General features: G+C 44.8%; 1 protein-coding gene across 1 annotated transcript in view; it reads left to right on the forward strand.

Annotated features, from left to right (window-relative positions):
* BMP2K (BMP2 inducible kinase) overlaps positions 1-18,066 on the forward strand; it is a 1,074,721-nt gene that overhangs the window by 599,322 nt on the left and 457,333 nt on the right. The window contains exon 9 of the mRNA XM_069626343.1: positions 6,956-7,035. Within this exon, the coding sequence (XP_069482444.1) occupies positions 6,956-7,035 (80 nt within the window). The remainder of the gene's footprint in view (positions 1-6,955; positions 7,036-18,066) is intronic.

Raw genomic sequence — 18,066 nt, forward strand, 5'->3', positions numbered from 1 at the left:
GCCCCAGAAGGATAATGGGCCCCATCATATATATATATTTTTAAAAAAACAGCGGCAGCACTTTGCAGTGCAATAGCAATTAAATAGAGATGAAACAACTACAATAGTAAAAACAAAAAGTTACTTACCTTACACAGCAATCTGCAAACATGGCAGCAGCCAGCATGGCACCACCACCTTTCTTACCTGAACCTGGCACACAAACAATTAGGTGGGGCAGATGGAAAAGTCTGTTTGACACCTATTTACTGGCAATAGGTGGTGACAAATTCACACCGGTTAGAAAACGAGCTGTTCTCCTGCACAACCTCGGAGCAGAAGGGCAAAGTGTTTATGATGGACTCCCAGAAGCAAAGGAGGAAGGCCAAGGACATGTGGATGATTATAGACTAGCGGAACAAAGATTGCAAGACCATTTTGAGCCAAATAAAAACATTACCTTTGAATGCCACACGTTTTTCTAGAGATCGCAGGAACCATAGGAACCAGTAGAGCGTTTTGTGGCAGCTCGAAGAACCTTGAGTCAGACCTGTGATTTTGAGACACTAACCAACTCTCTAATCAGGGTCCAATTGGTATGCTGCACCAATAACGCCAGAGTGCAAGAGAGGTTACTCTCAAAGGAAATGCCGCTGGAGCAAGCAATAGAAGTTGCAGGAGGAATGGAGCAAACATCTTGCTACGTGGAAAGCATGAGAAACTGCATCAAATGCAAGAGAAGAGGATACTTTGCCCGAGTGTGCCGCGAAGCGTCAATAGAGCCAATTGAGTCAGGAGAAAGACGTCCAGAACAAGAAGACGCTTCTGCTAACCAATCAATAACACAAGTTAAACACATTCTGGAAGTGAGTGCCCTATCCGGAAAAGGGAAGGGACCAACTGATGTGTTTGTAATAAATGGGAAGGTAGTAACCATGAAAGTGGACAGCTGCTCTCCGTGGACTATAGTGTGACAAGAGACATACAAAGAGTGTGTAGAAGGAGTAGAAAATCTTCTCAGACATGATATTGAACCATATGCCTATGGAAATGTGAAGATTGACGAAAACATCTCAGCTGCCATTAAATGCAAGGGCAGAAGCTGTGTAGCAGATGTGTGTCACTAAAGCAGGATCCTCACTGTTAGGTTGGGAAGAACAGTACAACCTGGGAATTCAAATTCAGGCGATAGCTGAAGTAGGGGACAAATGGGAAGGATAATTCCCGGAAGTATTCTCAGAAGGCCTAGGTAAACTAAAAGATTTTGAGCATTGTATTAGGCTCAAAGAAGAAGCATTACCTAACGTACATAAAGTGAGGTCAGTTCCACAGAAGATAAGGGAAAATCTAAAAGAAGAATTGGAAGTTTACTTAAAAAAGGTATAATTGAACGGATTGAAGGCTCTGAATGATTGTCTCCAGTTGTGATTGTGGCAAAACCTAATTGGCAGCATCAGACTCTGTGTAGATTTAAGAGACTTAAACAGAAATAGTTGGGTAGATAGTCACCCTTTGGCCATCATTTCGGAAGCTCTGTCAACCTTGAGTAACTCCAAAATATTCTCAGAGATGGATTTTTCATCTGCGTATCATCAGGTACCTCTCACAAGTGAATGTCAACATCCTTACTGCTTTTGTCGCAACTGAAGGGACATTCAAATACTGCCGAATGCCTTTTGGATTGGCTTCGGAAGCAGCAGTATTCCAGAGAGTGATGGAAAAGGTGCTAGAAGGCGTTCCGAACATAATTGTGTTCCAGGATGATATGATGAGCTGTTAAGGATGTTCTTGAATAGATTGAAGACAGCAGGATTGACGGTGTAAAGGAAGAAATGTAAAGTATCTGTGGAGTGTGTTCTGGGGCACAGTATATTGGGGAGTGGCATCGGTCCAAAATTAAGTCTGGTGGAAGCTATTGACAAAGCGCCCAATCTCAGCGACGAGGACCAACTAAGATCATTTTTAGGCTTGGTGTAATATTACCACAAGTTTTTCAAGGAATTTTGCAGTCATATCCACACTTCTGAGATCTTTGCTCAAAAAAGGGGTCAAGTTTAATTGGTCAAAGGAATGCGAAGAGGCAATGCATAGAATAAAAGAAGACATTGTCAAGGCACCTTCGATAGGACGATTTTGTCCAAAGGATAAATGCGTTATGTCAGTGGACGCAAGTGTATTGGGACTGGGAGCGACTCTTACTGTGTAGTATGATAGGAACAAGGAAGAACGTGTGATAGCGTTTGTATCAAGGACACTGAAGGGAGTTGAAAGGAACTATTCTGTCATTGAAAGAGAAGCATTGGCAATATTCTAGGTAATAATGCATTTCAAATATTTTTTATCAGATCACAAACCTTCAGCGCAAATGTTTGAATGTGGAACCTGGGGTGCAGGAGCTCCTCGAAATTAGCAGATGGTACTTGGGATTGCAAGGTTATGATGTAAAGGTTTGTTATTTACCGTGGAATCGAAATGTAGTTGCAAATTGTTTGTCACTGATGCCAGTGTTACTAGATGAAGAAGTGGGTGAAAATTGGAAGAAAGAGGTCATTGTTGCAAATGTAGAAATAGGTAGTATGGAGCAAATGGAATTGGAGAATTGTGAAAATCTTAATGAGTTCATGAAAACCATTAACGAGTGGACAGCTTTGGGTTGGCCCAATATAGAAACCCTAGAGAAAAGGTTTGAAGTTTGGTGGGAATTAAAGGATTAATCGAGTGTCATCGATGGTAGGCTCAGGAAAGGGTTGTGTATTGTCCCTCCAGAGAAACTTAAAACTCAATTATTTGAAATAGCCCAACAGACGCATTTAGGAGTTTGTGGTACAAAAGGAGGTTAAGATTGAGTTTTTGATGTCCTGGAATGGACAGTTTAGCAGAAAAATGTGTCAGAAATTGTACGCCTTGTTGTTTAACTGACAAGAGAAGGTTGTACGTGAAACCCCGCTTATTCAAAACGTTGCTCCCGGTCAGCCTTGGAAGGAAGTGGCGATTGATATAATGGGTCCTGTACATGGATTAGGTGATGGATTGAAGTTTTTGTTTTAGTAGATTTTCACACCAAATTGGCGGAATGGAGTGCAGTTAGAGAAGTGACGTTGAGAGAACCAGTAGCATTTTTAGAGAGGATTTTTTGAGGGATGGTTTTCCCACAGAAATAGTCACTGACAATGGAGTACAATTTTTTTCTGATTTCATGAAAAGGTTTTTAAACAGTTATGCCATTAAGCATACCCGCACAGCACTACATCACCCAAGGAAAAACAGAATGGTAGAAAGAGCAAACAGAATTATTAAGGGTGGTATTCAATTAGCATTGAGATCAGAGTTGCCATGGAAGGACGTCTTAAACCACATGATGTGGCGTTATCTCCCCACACCACATTCAGTGACAAAAATATCGCTGTTTGTTTCATTAAAAGGGAGGGGGCCAGATACCAAATTGTGCTGCGGGTGGTTAGGGCTGGCAAGTTCAGTGGATGTGGATAGGAAAGCTATAATGGATTTCATAAAAAAGAATCAAAGGAATGCCATGGAAATGTTTGATGTTGAAAAAAGAGTGAATGAACAAGATTGGAAAGGGGGAGATTGGATTTTGATACAGAATCCAAGGTTCACTCACAAACGCATAGAGAGTAAATGTAGTGGTCCAAATAGAATTTCTGCTGTAAGGAATGGTGTGGTGATCGTGGAAGGAGGGCAGGTGTGGTCAATGTGTAAATTGGCAAAATGGGGGGAAAGTCAGAACAGGGTGTCAGTAAACACCAATTCTGACGATGCAGAGATATTGTTGAAGAGATTGAGATGAGAACCCAAATGGTTGGAGGATTTTGAGCTTGAATGATTCTATGATATGTAATTGTTGCTACAATGAGAAAATCACTTCTGTTCCTTTAGATTCTATTTCACATTACTACTTATGCACAATATACCCATGTTCACTAATAATTTAATGTTCAGGACAATTCTTCCCTAAGAACCCCAAGTTGTAAGCCCCTATTCTTTCTAGTGTGTTTATTAGCTTTCCAGTATGGATGTTGTTAAAGGGGGTTGATGTGTTGCATTCCATCTCCCGAGCCTTCTCTGCCTGGAACTTGGAAGGCTCAGGAGATCCAGAGAATCGGTTTGTGGGAGTGAGTGGCTGAAGGTGGCACAGCAGGCGCGCAATTAAAGAACCTTAACAAAACGATTTACCTTGTGTCAGTAGTTCTTTCATTGAGCAATGGTACAACGTCTGTTACAAGGCATTGCCTGTATTTTATTTGGTATTTGGTTGGTTAAACGCCTAAAAGGAACTCAAGAAATATTCTAGAAATAATGAGGAATTCTTCTGTAAAACAATGTACAAGATATGACAGCACAAAATGAGGTTTTCCAGGTGATTCCTGCAACTTAGGGTGTTGACGTTTTTATGCCAACAATTTTAATCCTAAACATACAAGCCGCTGTCCCTCCAGAGTCCAAAGGTGATGGCTAACATAAAGGTAAAACCTAGTAGTTACAAGTTCTTTTGACTTACCTTATGCTACAAAAGAAATTTACCAATTTGGCCAACAAACGTTTTCATAAAGCTTAAGTCCAGTATTAAGCTAAAATCAAAAACATAACAAATGCTTTATTATTGGTTCCTCCAGGGGAGTATTTGCAGATCTGACCTCTTCCATGACCCTTGTCAGCAATGCTTTTCTGAGGCCTCTTTTTCCCTCAATATGTCCTTGTCAGGACTCCTCGCAGCCTCTGGTTTGTAGCACAAGCTTTTTGGGCTTCTCACAACCTTTCTGTCTTTTTTACAGTTCTATTGGCTCTCCCTCTCAGATGTTTGTCTCTCAGTTAACACTTAAATCCCTCCACTACCTCAGTTTCTCATTTCAACTCTTGAGTCTCTTGACAGTAATGAGTGTTCCTTTTGAGGCATAATATATTCTCTTTGTCCTCAGTCTTCAGGAGGTGCCCAGTATGGGGAACCTCCTGCTAACGTAATCGTTTAGCAAGGAACTTTACTCTGGCTTCCACCCCAAGGATTACATTAGTCTTTGTGACTTAATCTCTGGTATGTATCTGCAGGAGCATCTGCTGCACCTTGTACAGCAGGTAAACTACCTTCTCCCAGGTAGTAGTCTCCCTGTGTATCCAGAGATTGTTGAGCTGCAGGTCTGCTTTCTTCCAGTATTCACTGATCTGGCTGTCTCCAACTTCCTTTATTGACATGGCATGATGGGTCAAATTATGAGATGGCCTAGGATTGGTTGCTTCCCTAATTAGCCCATTTCGGTTCTGGATCAGGATTTAGTTGGTTGGTATTTTGCCTCGGGGCACGCTCTAATGCCCTAAGTATGGGCCAGGCTATCCGCACCATCTAGGAGCTGACTGTGCCTCACTTTGTAGCTATATAGTGTTATTTGTCTGTCTGCCCCTTTCCTGTAAGCAGAGTCTGTTTTGCTACCTGACAACGAGCCGTAGGAGCTGCGTCCTCGCTTTGGACGTGAAAGTAGGAAACCTTTCCTTTGTGTTTATGAATTGTTTTTCTTCCTTGTTTGGCATTAGAGTAACACTTGACGTTAACTCTTCTCTGTGCTTAAGTTGGTTGACAGTTCGTAGTTTTCTTTTGCTCCGCAATGTTACCTGAATGTCTGGGATTTGATTCCCTTTCTGAGTGCAGTTTACTGAAGTTCTAATTCACGTCCATGCCTTCCTGAGCATTCAGTGACTTGTAGCCTGACATTTTAGGTGGTATTGACATCCTCACAGTGGATATGAGAATACTGCATCTCTGATGGCAGGTCGAGCCAAGGGAATCCCACTCCATCAAAGCTTTGGGAGTCACATTAGGTAGCCGTGGGACCAACCCAGTTCTCTATGGCTGCACCCTCACCCCATAAACTCCCTTAAAGAATGGGGACTACCTCCAACTGACCACACAGGACGGCACACTGTTTTTAGTCCATTTCATGAAAAGCAACACCCCACTATTAGTGAGGATACAATAGAAATTATAGACTGCGTAAACTGAGACCTGTAATGCTACCTGAATGATGCAGCATAATGTGCACTAAAAATTAGCAAGTGGGATTAAAAACCTCATCAATGTACACCAGCATTTTATTTATAGTACAAATTGAATACATTGATTGTAACTGTTAAAATTGTCAATAAAAAAGGTTAAAAACCATTCAAATGGGCTGAATGTGAAAGGCACGTCTGGGATATGTGGAAAGAACGTGTGCTGATTCTTACTTCAGATCTGTCACATTTTGCATACTGGAAACGGGGTGGCACTATTTGTAGGGGTTAACTGTAGAGGCGCTATGCAGGAGTTTTGAAACCAGTCAGTAAATGTTCCACTGGGTGATAGCTTGAATCAACCCCTTAATTGTATTGGGGACGTTTAGTGTAGATTAGACAAGGGAACGTCTGTGCTCTCAGGAAAAATAGCAGTTGTACTTTTCAGTTCATTTAATATTCTGATGTCAATAATTGCAATTTACACCTCACTTCATGTGTACCTCTTTTTTGACCATGCTTAGGACCATCAAATTCTGACATATCCCCATCCATATTTTCTCATGTACTTGCAAGACATGTTTTGTGTTTTGTCTGATAAAGCTCAAAGAAATGTTCCATTTTGCTATGAAAGTTAACATCTTTTGCTTTTGACAAAGATCATAGATCATAAATGAAATTCCTCTGAATACGTGATTGTCATGTTTTGTGCTCAGAATGTTAACTTGTGTTTTGCTTAAGTGTTTGTATAGGTTCAAACATTTTGCCCAATAAACACATCATAGTTCAAAGCCATCGACCAGTGTCTCCCACAAAATGAATTTTCTTAGGATAGCATATTTTCTTTAAATCTAGAATGTGGTTTATTTACAATTCCAAGCCAAACCATATTTGTAATAGGGTTATTCTTTTATTTTCTACAGGATTGCCTTTTTCATTTCACCCAATTGTTTTTATTTAAATTTCTTTTTTCAAGAGCTCTTCTATCCCGTCAGCACTTCCGGAACCCCGCACGACCAGTGATGCAGCTGCTAGGAGAAGCCAAATAAAAACCAGGTGAGACAATGTTTTTATACTTGACCTTTCAATTATGCATTCAAATTATGTTTTGTAATGGTTCCATGTGTTTTCATCGAGGCCACTTTACACGTTGGTGTTTTAACAGTGTAGTTTTCACAGAATTTCTTGTGCAAATGGAGTGGTGTAGGGGTGAGGTCCACCAGTCCCACATCGAAGCCACCCCACCATTTATCCTGCCACACCCCAACCCCCATAACCCCACCCCAAATAACCAGCGCACATTTTTTTTTAAAAATCGACAAAACAGCCGCAGTGAAAAAAACGCCAACATGTAAGTGGCCTCGTTGAAAAAACAGAAGCATTTGTAATGTATGCACCTTTTTAAAGTATATTTTATTGATTTTAAACTGTACATGGAGTGCAGCAAATCGGACAGTGAAATACAATTTGAAGCAATATACACTCATACATGATTCAAGATGGTGTACATGCTGGTCTGTGCCCTAGCGCTCTCCTACGCTATTGAGTATATTTATCCTAATTGCCTGTAAAATTGTCACGCATCTCCTCAATCACACCAGATTTACTCACAAAGCACTTGCCATCGCCCCAGCATGGTCCTTCGCTTTGTTCTGTTAGTCTCATTCCTGCCTGGTGATCCCACGTTATTGCACCATGTCTGTTGTCATTCATTACCTGGATTTTCCTGTTTCATACTGCTGCAATTAACCACTGTCACTCCACTGTCACCTCTGCTTCAATTCCAAGGGCTGTGACTGGTGCTGCCTCTTACCGTCCTCTGTTAGTGTATCAGAGTTTCGAAATTAAGATTGGATAAGCAGGAGCGAAACGCTGCTCCTGGGTATCCCTCATTAACTAGTGACCAGGAGCTTCCACTGGGAAATCGAGGAGCTAGTACATAGCGTTCCGAAAAGCTAACTTCCAAATACGATTATTACCCCTCATTCTTTAAATGATGTATAGATGTGTCTAGTGCTCCAGATAAGATTTTGAGGTGGGAGTATTTTACTCCCTATTTTCAAACTTTGAGAGAGATTGTGATTTTAAGAGACTAAAAATGACTTTTCTCCTTTGCAAGAGAGTAAAATGTATGTGACATCCAGCCAATGAGTGCAAAAACTGTATGGAAATCATTACTATGCGGCACCTTTCTGCATTATAGCCAGTCAGAGAGCACAGCGAGTAGAGCGCTCTCTTTGACATCCTTGCTTTGATGGCCAAACTCAGACTTTCATCCTTCAGAGGTCGATAAATGAGCACCACACACTGTGGGTAATAATGAGCAGCGCTCGGATGCCTGAGGGTTCGTAGCGGTATATAAATGCACATTTTATTATAGTGACAGAATACACCTTTCATTATTTCTCTACGGTATGGCCACTTGATCTCTCCTGTATATATTTAAATGTTGAAAACACAAACACCTAGCCAATTTACATAGTAAAGCAAACGTGAATTGTATTGTGTGTTTTGAGGTTCAATAGCAGAATTGTCTTTTGATGTTTATTGAAAGTCCTCCTTTTTTGGCGCTATTACTACCCAATGGTATTACCATGTTCTGATACAACAGTGCTGAGACAAGCACTCCATGCTAAATTCTATATCTAATGTAATGGTCAAATGGTTATTTATATAGCGCTTTTGTCAAAACGCTGTACATAGAACATATTTATCACAATTATCACCAAACCAAAGTCGGTACTCCTTTATCGACCTCGAAAGGATGAAAGGGCTGAGTTGGCCTTGCAGGGATTTGAACCTGCAACCTACAGATCACGCACAGATTGCAGCAACAAGTGAGCTCACTGGCTGAGCTATCTTATTGGCTAACATCCTTCAGTGGTCGGTTAACTGATTATCGACTGAGGTATAATAATCAGTGTCTAGATGTTGGACGAACCATGTATGAAGTGCTACATAAAGTTAAATACTTATGTGGATTATCACAGGGACAGGTTTTGCTGAGTTTCTATTTTAATTACCAATGTATGTTTCATTTGTTTGTTTTTGAACAATGCTTGCACTTCCTGGAGAGTTAGGTTTTGAATGTTTTAATTGTAGTCTTGAAGATTTGAGAGACTAGAACACCTGTGATTGGGGTAATGATAATCACTCACCCTTGAGCAATAGTAATGTACCCCATTGACTGTAAGGTTGAATGGATGTGTAAACTAGACCGTGCATAGTCATCACTTTACACACGGTTTTTATAATTGGAGTGTAAATGAAATTATAAGTGTAAAAATGATCTGCCTCTGCATGATTATGCACACAGCACCGGAACTCTAAAAAATAGTTGTGCAATACTGGTTTGCTTTCACTGGAAAAGGCATAATTGGTTCCAAAATATGAATTGTCAATTGCAACTTAGTTTTCCATCTTATTAATTATGTAATCCTAAAATGCTAGGAAAATAAATATGCACAGTGCTTCCGTTTGCTCCATGAGCATCAACACAGCAGATGCTGAATGGAAATAAACCATTCCTTTATTAGTGTGCAGTTTTTTTGAAAGGCTTCAGAGAAATGCATTCCGTTTCAGAGGCTTTTATCCATGGCCTGCAATTAAATCCATGTGGATAAAAATCAAGACACGTTCTGGTTTGTCATGTAACCTGACCTTTGCACTGCCCTTTGCTCTAAACTTGGGTGCAAATGTACACAGGAAAATAATAAACATGTCGTATTTACAAGATTCTTATGCGTAAAAAGGCCTGGTACGCACCTTATCTGGAGGCCTGCATGTGTCCTAATGTTTATTTATAGATTGTCCCAAAGACTCATAAGTGTTTTTTTTTTTGTTTCAAAATGTTTTTATTGGCATTTGAAAGGAATCACACAATCCAAGTTAGTTCATACCTCATCCACTGTAGATCTTCCTGCACCGGAGGGAACTTAAACAAAATCTAGGCCAGGACAAAGTAATACCTAACCCGCCAACCCCAACCGGCCCTCCCACCCCTGATGTATTGACCTTCAGCAACACTGTGGAACTGACCAGTTGCGGTACACCTGCATTTGGAGGGGAAATTGCCTCCTAAATAAGAACTTTGAGACCCTTCCGTGCCTAGAGGCTCTCCAGCAAACCCATCACATGCCAGCAAGCAGCGCAGGTAAAGTCTCTATTGTGGGTTTGTGCACAAGTCAAAAACAGTCCTCACTTCTGATAGAAAGACTGGGGTACGGCTCGCTATAAACTACAACACCTTCTCGGCTGCCACCATTGCCCAGATTTGCGCCCACCAATCCTCGTCGCTCGGGGGTCCGGTGGATCTCCAAAAGCAGGCGATCGTAGTTCTCGTCACCAACAGCAGTGCATGTAATAGTCCATTTGTACAGCGTGCCCCGAGTTAGATTGACCCCCCCCCCCCTACAGTCCTAATAGACACAACCCGGCTCTCTTGGGCAAGAGGAGCCAGTAATGCTCTTGACGGCGCCTAGCACCTCTGTCCAACACCTCCAGAGCTTCGGGCATCTCCACCATATGTGCATATTTGTGCCATCTGCCCTGCAGCCCCTCCAGCACAGCTCCATATTACTTTGTCCCCCCCATATGTTTCATTCTGTCTGGTGAGGTACGTGGAGCGAGGCTACAGCTTTATTGCTAGGGGCTAAGTTACACTCCTAGCTGCCTTTTTAAGTTCTATCCATATACTACCCCATTCTTCTGATGATAATTCATACCCTAGGTCCTTATGCCAGGAATCCACGTATGCTGGCACCTCAACACCCCCCCCCCTCAACCCCCAAAGCATCTGTAAAGATTGGAAAGCAGCCTCCCTGTGTAGGCCTTGGAAAATATTAGCTTCTCGAAACTCGTGAGAGGCCTACTCACTGCCTTCCGGTTTTGAATTTTCATCACCTTGTGCCGAATCTGCTGGAATACTGGAATATCTTTCTCCCACGCCGAAGGTCACCTTGCAAGAGGCAAAGGTGCAAATCTGTTCCTGCTCAAACATGTGAGTTAGAACCTCGCATCCTCCCATCCTCCAACTGGCGAAGGCGGAACTCATATATGCTGGACAAAGGTTTGGGTTATTATGAATGGGGGTGAGAGGAGAAGAAGGTTTGGAGAGTCCCACTTTAACCACTAGTGAGTCCTAAACCCGTATGGTCGTGCTCACCGCTGGGAGTTCATAGACTTATTGGCCTATCCGCCCTTGGCATCCACAGCATGTTTAGGAGCGACTTGCCCGCTATTTCTTCCTCCACCCGAAGCCAAGCTTTAGTCGAGCCTGGTTCAATCCAGTTCCCTCAGAGGCTTAAGTTGAGCAGCCCAAAAGTATATGCGTATGTCGGGAGGGCCATACCCCTCTTGCCCGTGGCCTAAAGAGAACAACTTTGGAAACTATGGCCTTTTTTTCCTCCCCAAACAAACAAACATGATCTCTTTATGCAAAGTCGGCGAGATATAAGCTGGCAATTCGACCGGTAGCACTTGAATTTTCTTCCCAGGTTGTTGTATCTGTTTAATCGTAATAGTCGCTATCTGCCCTAACCAGGAGATTGCCTTCAAGATCCAAGATAAGCTCTAATGGTTTTAAGTAGGGTGGGGTACTTAGCCCGGTAGAGGTCCTCACATTGCATGTTAAGGAAGATTCCCAGGTATTTCAGCCTCTGGGTGGCCCAGGCAAAAGGAGACGCCCACTGCTTATCGCACATGGCATCTTACCCGTAATTGATATTCAATATCTCGCTCTTGCAAAGGTTAACATTAAACCCTGAGACTGGCTGAAAAGCCTCAAGAATCTCTAACAACTTGGGGATAGATGCCTCTGCTTTAGTCGGGGTTAAGATCATGTAATCCGCGAACAGAGCAATGTTGTGCTGTTCCTCCCCCGCACACCCATAGGGGATGCCATACAGGTCCTTCTCCTCCCTCACTCGTATCCCCAGGGGCTCCACCACTAGTGCAAATAAGGGTAAAAGGGGCCACCCATACCTTTTGCCCCTGGTCAGCGCAAACCCCCTCGACAAAGCCCCAACCACCAGCGCAAACAAGGGTGAAAGGGGATACCCCTACCTTTTGCCCCTGGTCAACACAAACCCCCTCGACAAAGCCCCATTAACCATCACCATGGCCGTGGGGCATGGGTACAGGGCAACGACTGCCCCATGAAGCCTTCTCCCATGTTGGACTTGCAGAGCACTTCTTGGAGGAATGGCCACTCCATGCGGTAAAATGCTTTTTCAGCATCCAACCCCAGTGGAATGCTTTTGTCCCTGTCCGGTGAGTCACATCTACCAGATGTACTATTTCTTGGATGGTGTCATCTCCTTGGTGCCCCTTCACGAAACCCAGGGAGACCTTCTGTAGCCTCGATGCTAAAACCTTTCCATATATTTTTATGTAGGTGTTGAGAACTGCTATGGGTCTATAGGATGCGTAAGATGTTGTATCTCTATTGGGCTTCGCTATCAAGGTGATCCTAGCTTCTCCCATAGACCGCAACGAGACCCCCTTCTGACCATCTTGTCGAATAGAGCCCCGAGAGGATCAAACAGCTTTCCAGTGTAGGTTTTTAAAAAAGGTCAAGGGGAGGGGCCATCAAGGTTGGGAGCTGAGCCCACCTGCATGGCAGAGATCGCCTGCAGTATCTCTTGCTTAGTAATTCCTTTTTCTAACTGATTCCTTTGCTCTGTGGAGCGTTGCGACATGGGGCACTGGGGCAGAGATTCAGGAAACTTTTTCGATAGCTTCCCGCTCAGGGGATTCAGAGGATGCATTCTGCATCACAACCCCTTAGAATCTCATGACGTGTTGTCTAGTATATTACCCTTCTCATCCCCAATTCCTGCACTTCCTCCTGAATGACCCTCTGCTTCAATGTCCACGCTAGTAGCTTCCCCGGCCAGTTCCCTTCCTCAAAGTATTTTTGTTTTGCCTTCAATATCGAGAATTCTGCCCTTGCTGCCTCCATCATGTTTACTTGCCTCTGTATTCCGCCTCCCTGTCCCCAATATCCTGTTTGATCGGAGCCTCCTTTTCCCTCCTGCATCGATTCACCGCAGCTCCTTTATAAAGGAGAACCCCTCTGATGTAGGCCTTAAAGGCATCCAAACAAATCTCCTCCTGAATCTGGCCTGCCTGATTCAACTGAAAATATTCAGCAATTGCCTCCCCAACCTCATCCACCACAACCTTATCATTCAGTAGAGTATGATTAAGTCTCCAACCCCTGTGGATCCCACTCTCTATGGAGACAGTGAGCTGCATGGTAACGGGGCATGGTCAGAGAAATCTATAGTTACTATTTCCAGAGTCGATTTTGGAGGTCAGGCCTGCCCCCACCCAGAAGTAGTCGATCCTGGAATAAATCTGATGGCAGTGAGAAAAGGTATAGTCCCTCTCCCCCTGGTGGGAAGTCCGCCATGCATCTATCAGGCCAGTGTCCCTCAAAAGGCCCTGAAGTGCTTGTGTGGGCCGTATAGCTCCCTATCCATAAGTAGATTAAAATCGCCCTGAGGACATGAGCTTCAGAGAAGACCATGAGGTCGGCCAGCATCATGCAAAGAAACTCGTTTTGCCCTGTTTTAGGCCAATACACCACTGCCAGCGTAACTTTGACACCCCCCAGCAGCCCCTTCGCAAACAGAAACTGCCTCTCTCTCCATGGCTTTGAAAAGTCAACCTCTTCCCGATAAGAATCTCTGCTTCTTTAGTCATTATAGGGAGAAAGATTTCAGCTGGAAATCCCTTGTTTTAAGTCTGTTAACATCCCCTTGGCGGAAGTGGGTCGCCTGAAGGAACCCATCTCTTTATTGGGCTTTTAAATTACAACATATATAAGCAAAATCATACAGGAGCAATACAGTGAGCCTTGTGACGCACAGTGGTTCCTTAGTTATCTCTGTTAATACAGTCTGATCATCTCAACGTGCCATTCCCATGCTCTTATGGTCCATGTCTATTCCTCTACAAGATCTTTTACCCCACACATCTCGGCAAGGTTTAATTCTCAGCACATCAATCCGGGTTACATGTCTTCTTAACGTTCAATTGCCTCTAGCCCGTCCGTGTATTACCCAATTGTGAGATTATGACCCTTCGTTGGTGACTTTCCTTAACCACGACCACTGTGCGTCTTGCCTCGTCTCATTGCCCGGGGGAACCCTTGACCTTAGGTTCCCCCCCTGTCTATCACCCCACATACCCTTCACCCAACTCCCTTTATCCCCAACATCCCGCAACCCCCCCACCCCCAGTCCCTAGTGCTGAGTTCTCCCGTTTCCTCCCGTTGCCCTCTTCACCTTTCCACAGTTTGTGAGTAGGGGTCCTCCTCCTCCATCTATTTCATCTCATCTCTTTCCCTTCTGTACCTCCCACTGTGTATGTAGTTAGGGTGGCTTTAGGTCCTGCATGGACGCTGATTCGTTTAGCAGTTGTCCCCTGTCTACCACTAGTGCATTTTCCCCCTCCGGGTCCCTGCGTTTTTTTAGATATTCCACTTTGTGGACCAAAAGGATAGGGAATGCACATCTTATACATTTATCTTTTTAAATATATCAATAAATCTCACTCTTTGAATTCAAATAAATACATTTTATTTTATATAAAATGGAAATTCATAAAACATATATCAAAACAATTTGTTCAAAATTCAACTCACATATATATTCAGTCCTACCATCCATTCAATATCACTTTCTTAAAACTTGTACATATCACACCTATCGCTTTGACCTCTTGGTAAACAATATATATTTTTTGCACTGTGAAATGCCCTCCACCTGACTTTCAGATGGATCTATGTACGTATAGTCAATTGCACAGATCTATTTGTCTACACGTGTTTCGGTTGTCTGTTTGTACCTTGTGAGAGCATTCGTAACTACTCCCCAGTATGGCATTTACCTTGAGTATCACCTCCCTCCACTATTCCGTTACCACTGGACAACCCCATATCATATGCCAGAAGCTGGCATGATCTCCCCCACATCGCATGCATACATGTGGTGGTGTGGGATTGAATACATGCTGTTTTTCAGGCGTCAAATAGACCCTATGCAGATAGTAATATTGGTGAGCTGAAATCTTGCATTCCTAGATGATTTCTTAACCTGTTCGCGCATCCGTACCCACTGCTCTTCAGGTCTTTTTCCCATTTGCCCTTAACTGTTGGCTCCCTGTCTTTCCTTGCTGACTGCAGTGTTCCATATACCCTTGAAACTCTACTCTTGCCCTCCCCTAGTTCTACTAGTGTCTGCATCACTGGATGCTTCTCTGGCTCTTCCATGATGTCGTCCCATAAAGCTGCTATACGCTTCACCACCTTGGCGTATGTGAGGAAGAGGCCTTTCTCTACTTGATATATTTGTCTCCATTCCTCAAATGTCAATTTACCATCTTTGAGGAAATCACCAGAGTCGCGCATTGCCTGCCCCTCAGTACTTTGAGGCCCATGCTTTGCAACGCCAGTCTAATAGTGACATCTAATCCAATGGGGAGTCCCTTGCTTTACAGCTGTTTACCCTGTGTCGTCTTCAGGAATTTTGCTCACACTACACAAACCATTTTAAAACCCTTTGTATCCCCTTTGCCACCTGTGGCTCCCCATAGTAGCTCAATCCCTTGCCTCTCTGGCTGTATCTCCCCCCCAGCAATCCTGTCAGTTCCCCTTCCGACCCAGTTTGCCATCGTGCCGTTGCCTGTAGCTGCGCCGCCATGAAATACAGTTCGAAATCTGGCATATTAAGTCCTCCCTCATCCCTCCTAGTCTCATGCGGCCTAGTGTGAGCCCCCTCACGTTCAAGGTTAGGCAGTGTACCCCACCACATTAGAAGGGTTCTCCACCCATGGTGCCTCTTCCCTCACACACGGGAGAGCCACAGGCTAGGTTAGCAGACGTTATGCTCATCCCCGGTATTACTCAATCAACCCCTCTACAGCAATGCATCAACTCCAAACAAACCCCAACTTGTAACAATATCAATTTCCCACAGTCATCCTCCACTCCCCAACATATCGAAGTGGAAACTTCCTCCACCCCCCAACTGCCGAGCAGGACACCTGCCAATAGTGTCTTCCACCCGAGCTTAATTTGTCCATATTGCGCCTAATCATTGCATGCCCTGCCCCTGACTGAGGAGACGGTCCCTGACTCTCCTGCCTGAGCCTGCAGATATACAGCCCCGTCCCGGGCCCCGCCCGGCACGCTTACCCCAGGGCCGCCCACCTCAGCCCTCCTCCATCTCTATCCCCCCCAAACCCCTGGATTGCTCAAGTGACATCCCCAATACCTTTGCAGCTTCTTCCAGCATCGTGCACCTCCTCTGCCTTCCCTCCCAAGTGAAAATGTAGCCAAATGGAAATGTCCATCTGTATGGGATCTGTTCCTGCTTAAACTTCAGTCACCGGCCTAAATGAGAGCCGTTTCTGGAAAGTAAGAGCGTTCAAATCCTGAAAAAGCAAAAGCTTATGCTTGCCGTAGACAATCTCTCCTCTGGATCTGGAAGCTTTCAAGATGTCCTCTTTTACGGTATAGGCATGGAATTTCATAATAACATCCCTAGGTTGGGCCTGGGCCCCCTCTGCAGCTGGCCCACCCTATGCACTCTGTCCAACAGAATGGGGGCTGGTGATACTTCTGTAAAGGTATCCGCAAAGAGTATTAGCACCCATGCCTTCAGATTGTAATCCGTCTCACCCCACCTCTAGACCCCGTTTCTCAAGTGCTCAGGCCTATGTCTATTCTCGAAGTCCTCAATGGTGGATATTAGCTTGCCCATTTCTTGCTTTGCTCAGGCCAATTCCCCTTACAGGTGAAGCACATCCTCGTGCAGAGAGTGAATGAACTCTTCGGTGTCCACCATGCAGGGGTTTATCTGCTTCATGTCTCTGGCCAGAGTGTCCAAGAATGTATGCATACCCTTCATCGCAATTTCTTTCTTAACCGACGAGGTCATCTTCTCCTCCAGCGCTGCCATACATTGCCAGAGGTCTGCTTTTGTAAGCCCTGTTGTTGCATCTTCTACGCCGCCACCATGTCTGCCTCCAGTTGGTGGGGCCTCTCCTTCGGCATCTTGGCATCTCCGGCCTTCACCCACAGAGCAGGCACTGACCTCAGCTTCTTAGAGGTTTTGCATGGCGGCATATAAGACAGTGAGCCCTTATCCGGTTTTTGTCCACTGTATCTTCTTCCACTCCTCTGTGTCTCTGCTGATATTCCCAGCTCCCACTCCTTCAGTATGCAGGGGTTCCCAAGTCCCTTGGGGCCCCAAGACTACACGATAGGCTTAGTTATGGGGAGGGGGTATGTAGGAAGATGAGCTCCGGACTGGTTTACAGTCACAGCATGGCTCCTGAGATGGTCTCGCCTCCTGAGTGCTTGAACCACTGTGCCTGGGAGGGGTCTGGGCAGGCCTGCCCTTGCTCTCCCCCAAGGCAGATCATTGCTGGATCTCTGGATGCCGACACTGTTCTCCTCGACCCCACAACTCCTCCACTGCCCTGTCAGGCCCGGACAGGCAGGTCCTAGTAGGAAACGCAGCTGATGGGGTCTCCCCACACTTCTTCCTCTGCGTTCTGCAGAGCCATGTGTTTCTTACTATGGCGGGCGGAAGGAATCCTAGCCCCACGTCTCTCTCCTGCTGCTCATCAGAGTTTGCTGTGCTCTGTGTATTCTGAAGTATGGGCCGCTCACTTCTCCTCCGGCTTCCTGCATGCTTGAGCACGCTCCCAACCGGGAGGAGTGCTCGGTTCTCTGGGCCCTATAGCCTCACCCCCGGCCCTCAGCACTCGCCTGCGGGGCTGTTAATGGCCTTCACAGCAACTCTCCTTGACTGTGCCGAGGTGATGTTGGGCTCCTCCTTACGCTGGCTGGCTCAGCAGCCTGCTCCTTCTGCAGTGTTGTTACAGCCTTTTCACTGCCTCCGCCTGCGGGCACTCAGCGTCTCCCTACAGGCTCTTGCAGAGCTGCGTTGTGCTCCCTTGCGTTGCCGCCGGTCCCCTGCTGTACAGCCTGGTACTTAAGGATGGGAGTTCATCATGGGACCATTGCTCCTGTTGCGACCGCCGGGGGGCCTGTCGGCACATAGGCAATCTGCA

The sequence above is a fragment of the Ambystoma mexicanum genome, chromosome 6p (assembly GCF_040938575.1).
Source record: "Ambystoma mexicanum isolate Mex_15411 chromosome 6p, UKY_AmexF1_1, whole genome shotgun sequence".
Classification (NCBI taxonomy): Eukaryota; Metazoa; Chordata; class Amphibia; order Caudata; family Ambystomatidae; genus Ambystoma; species Ambystoma mexicanum.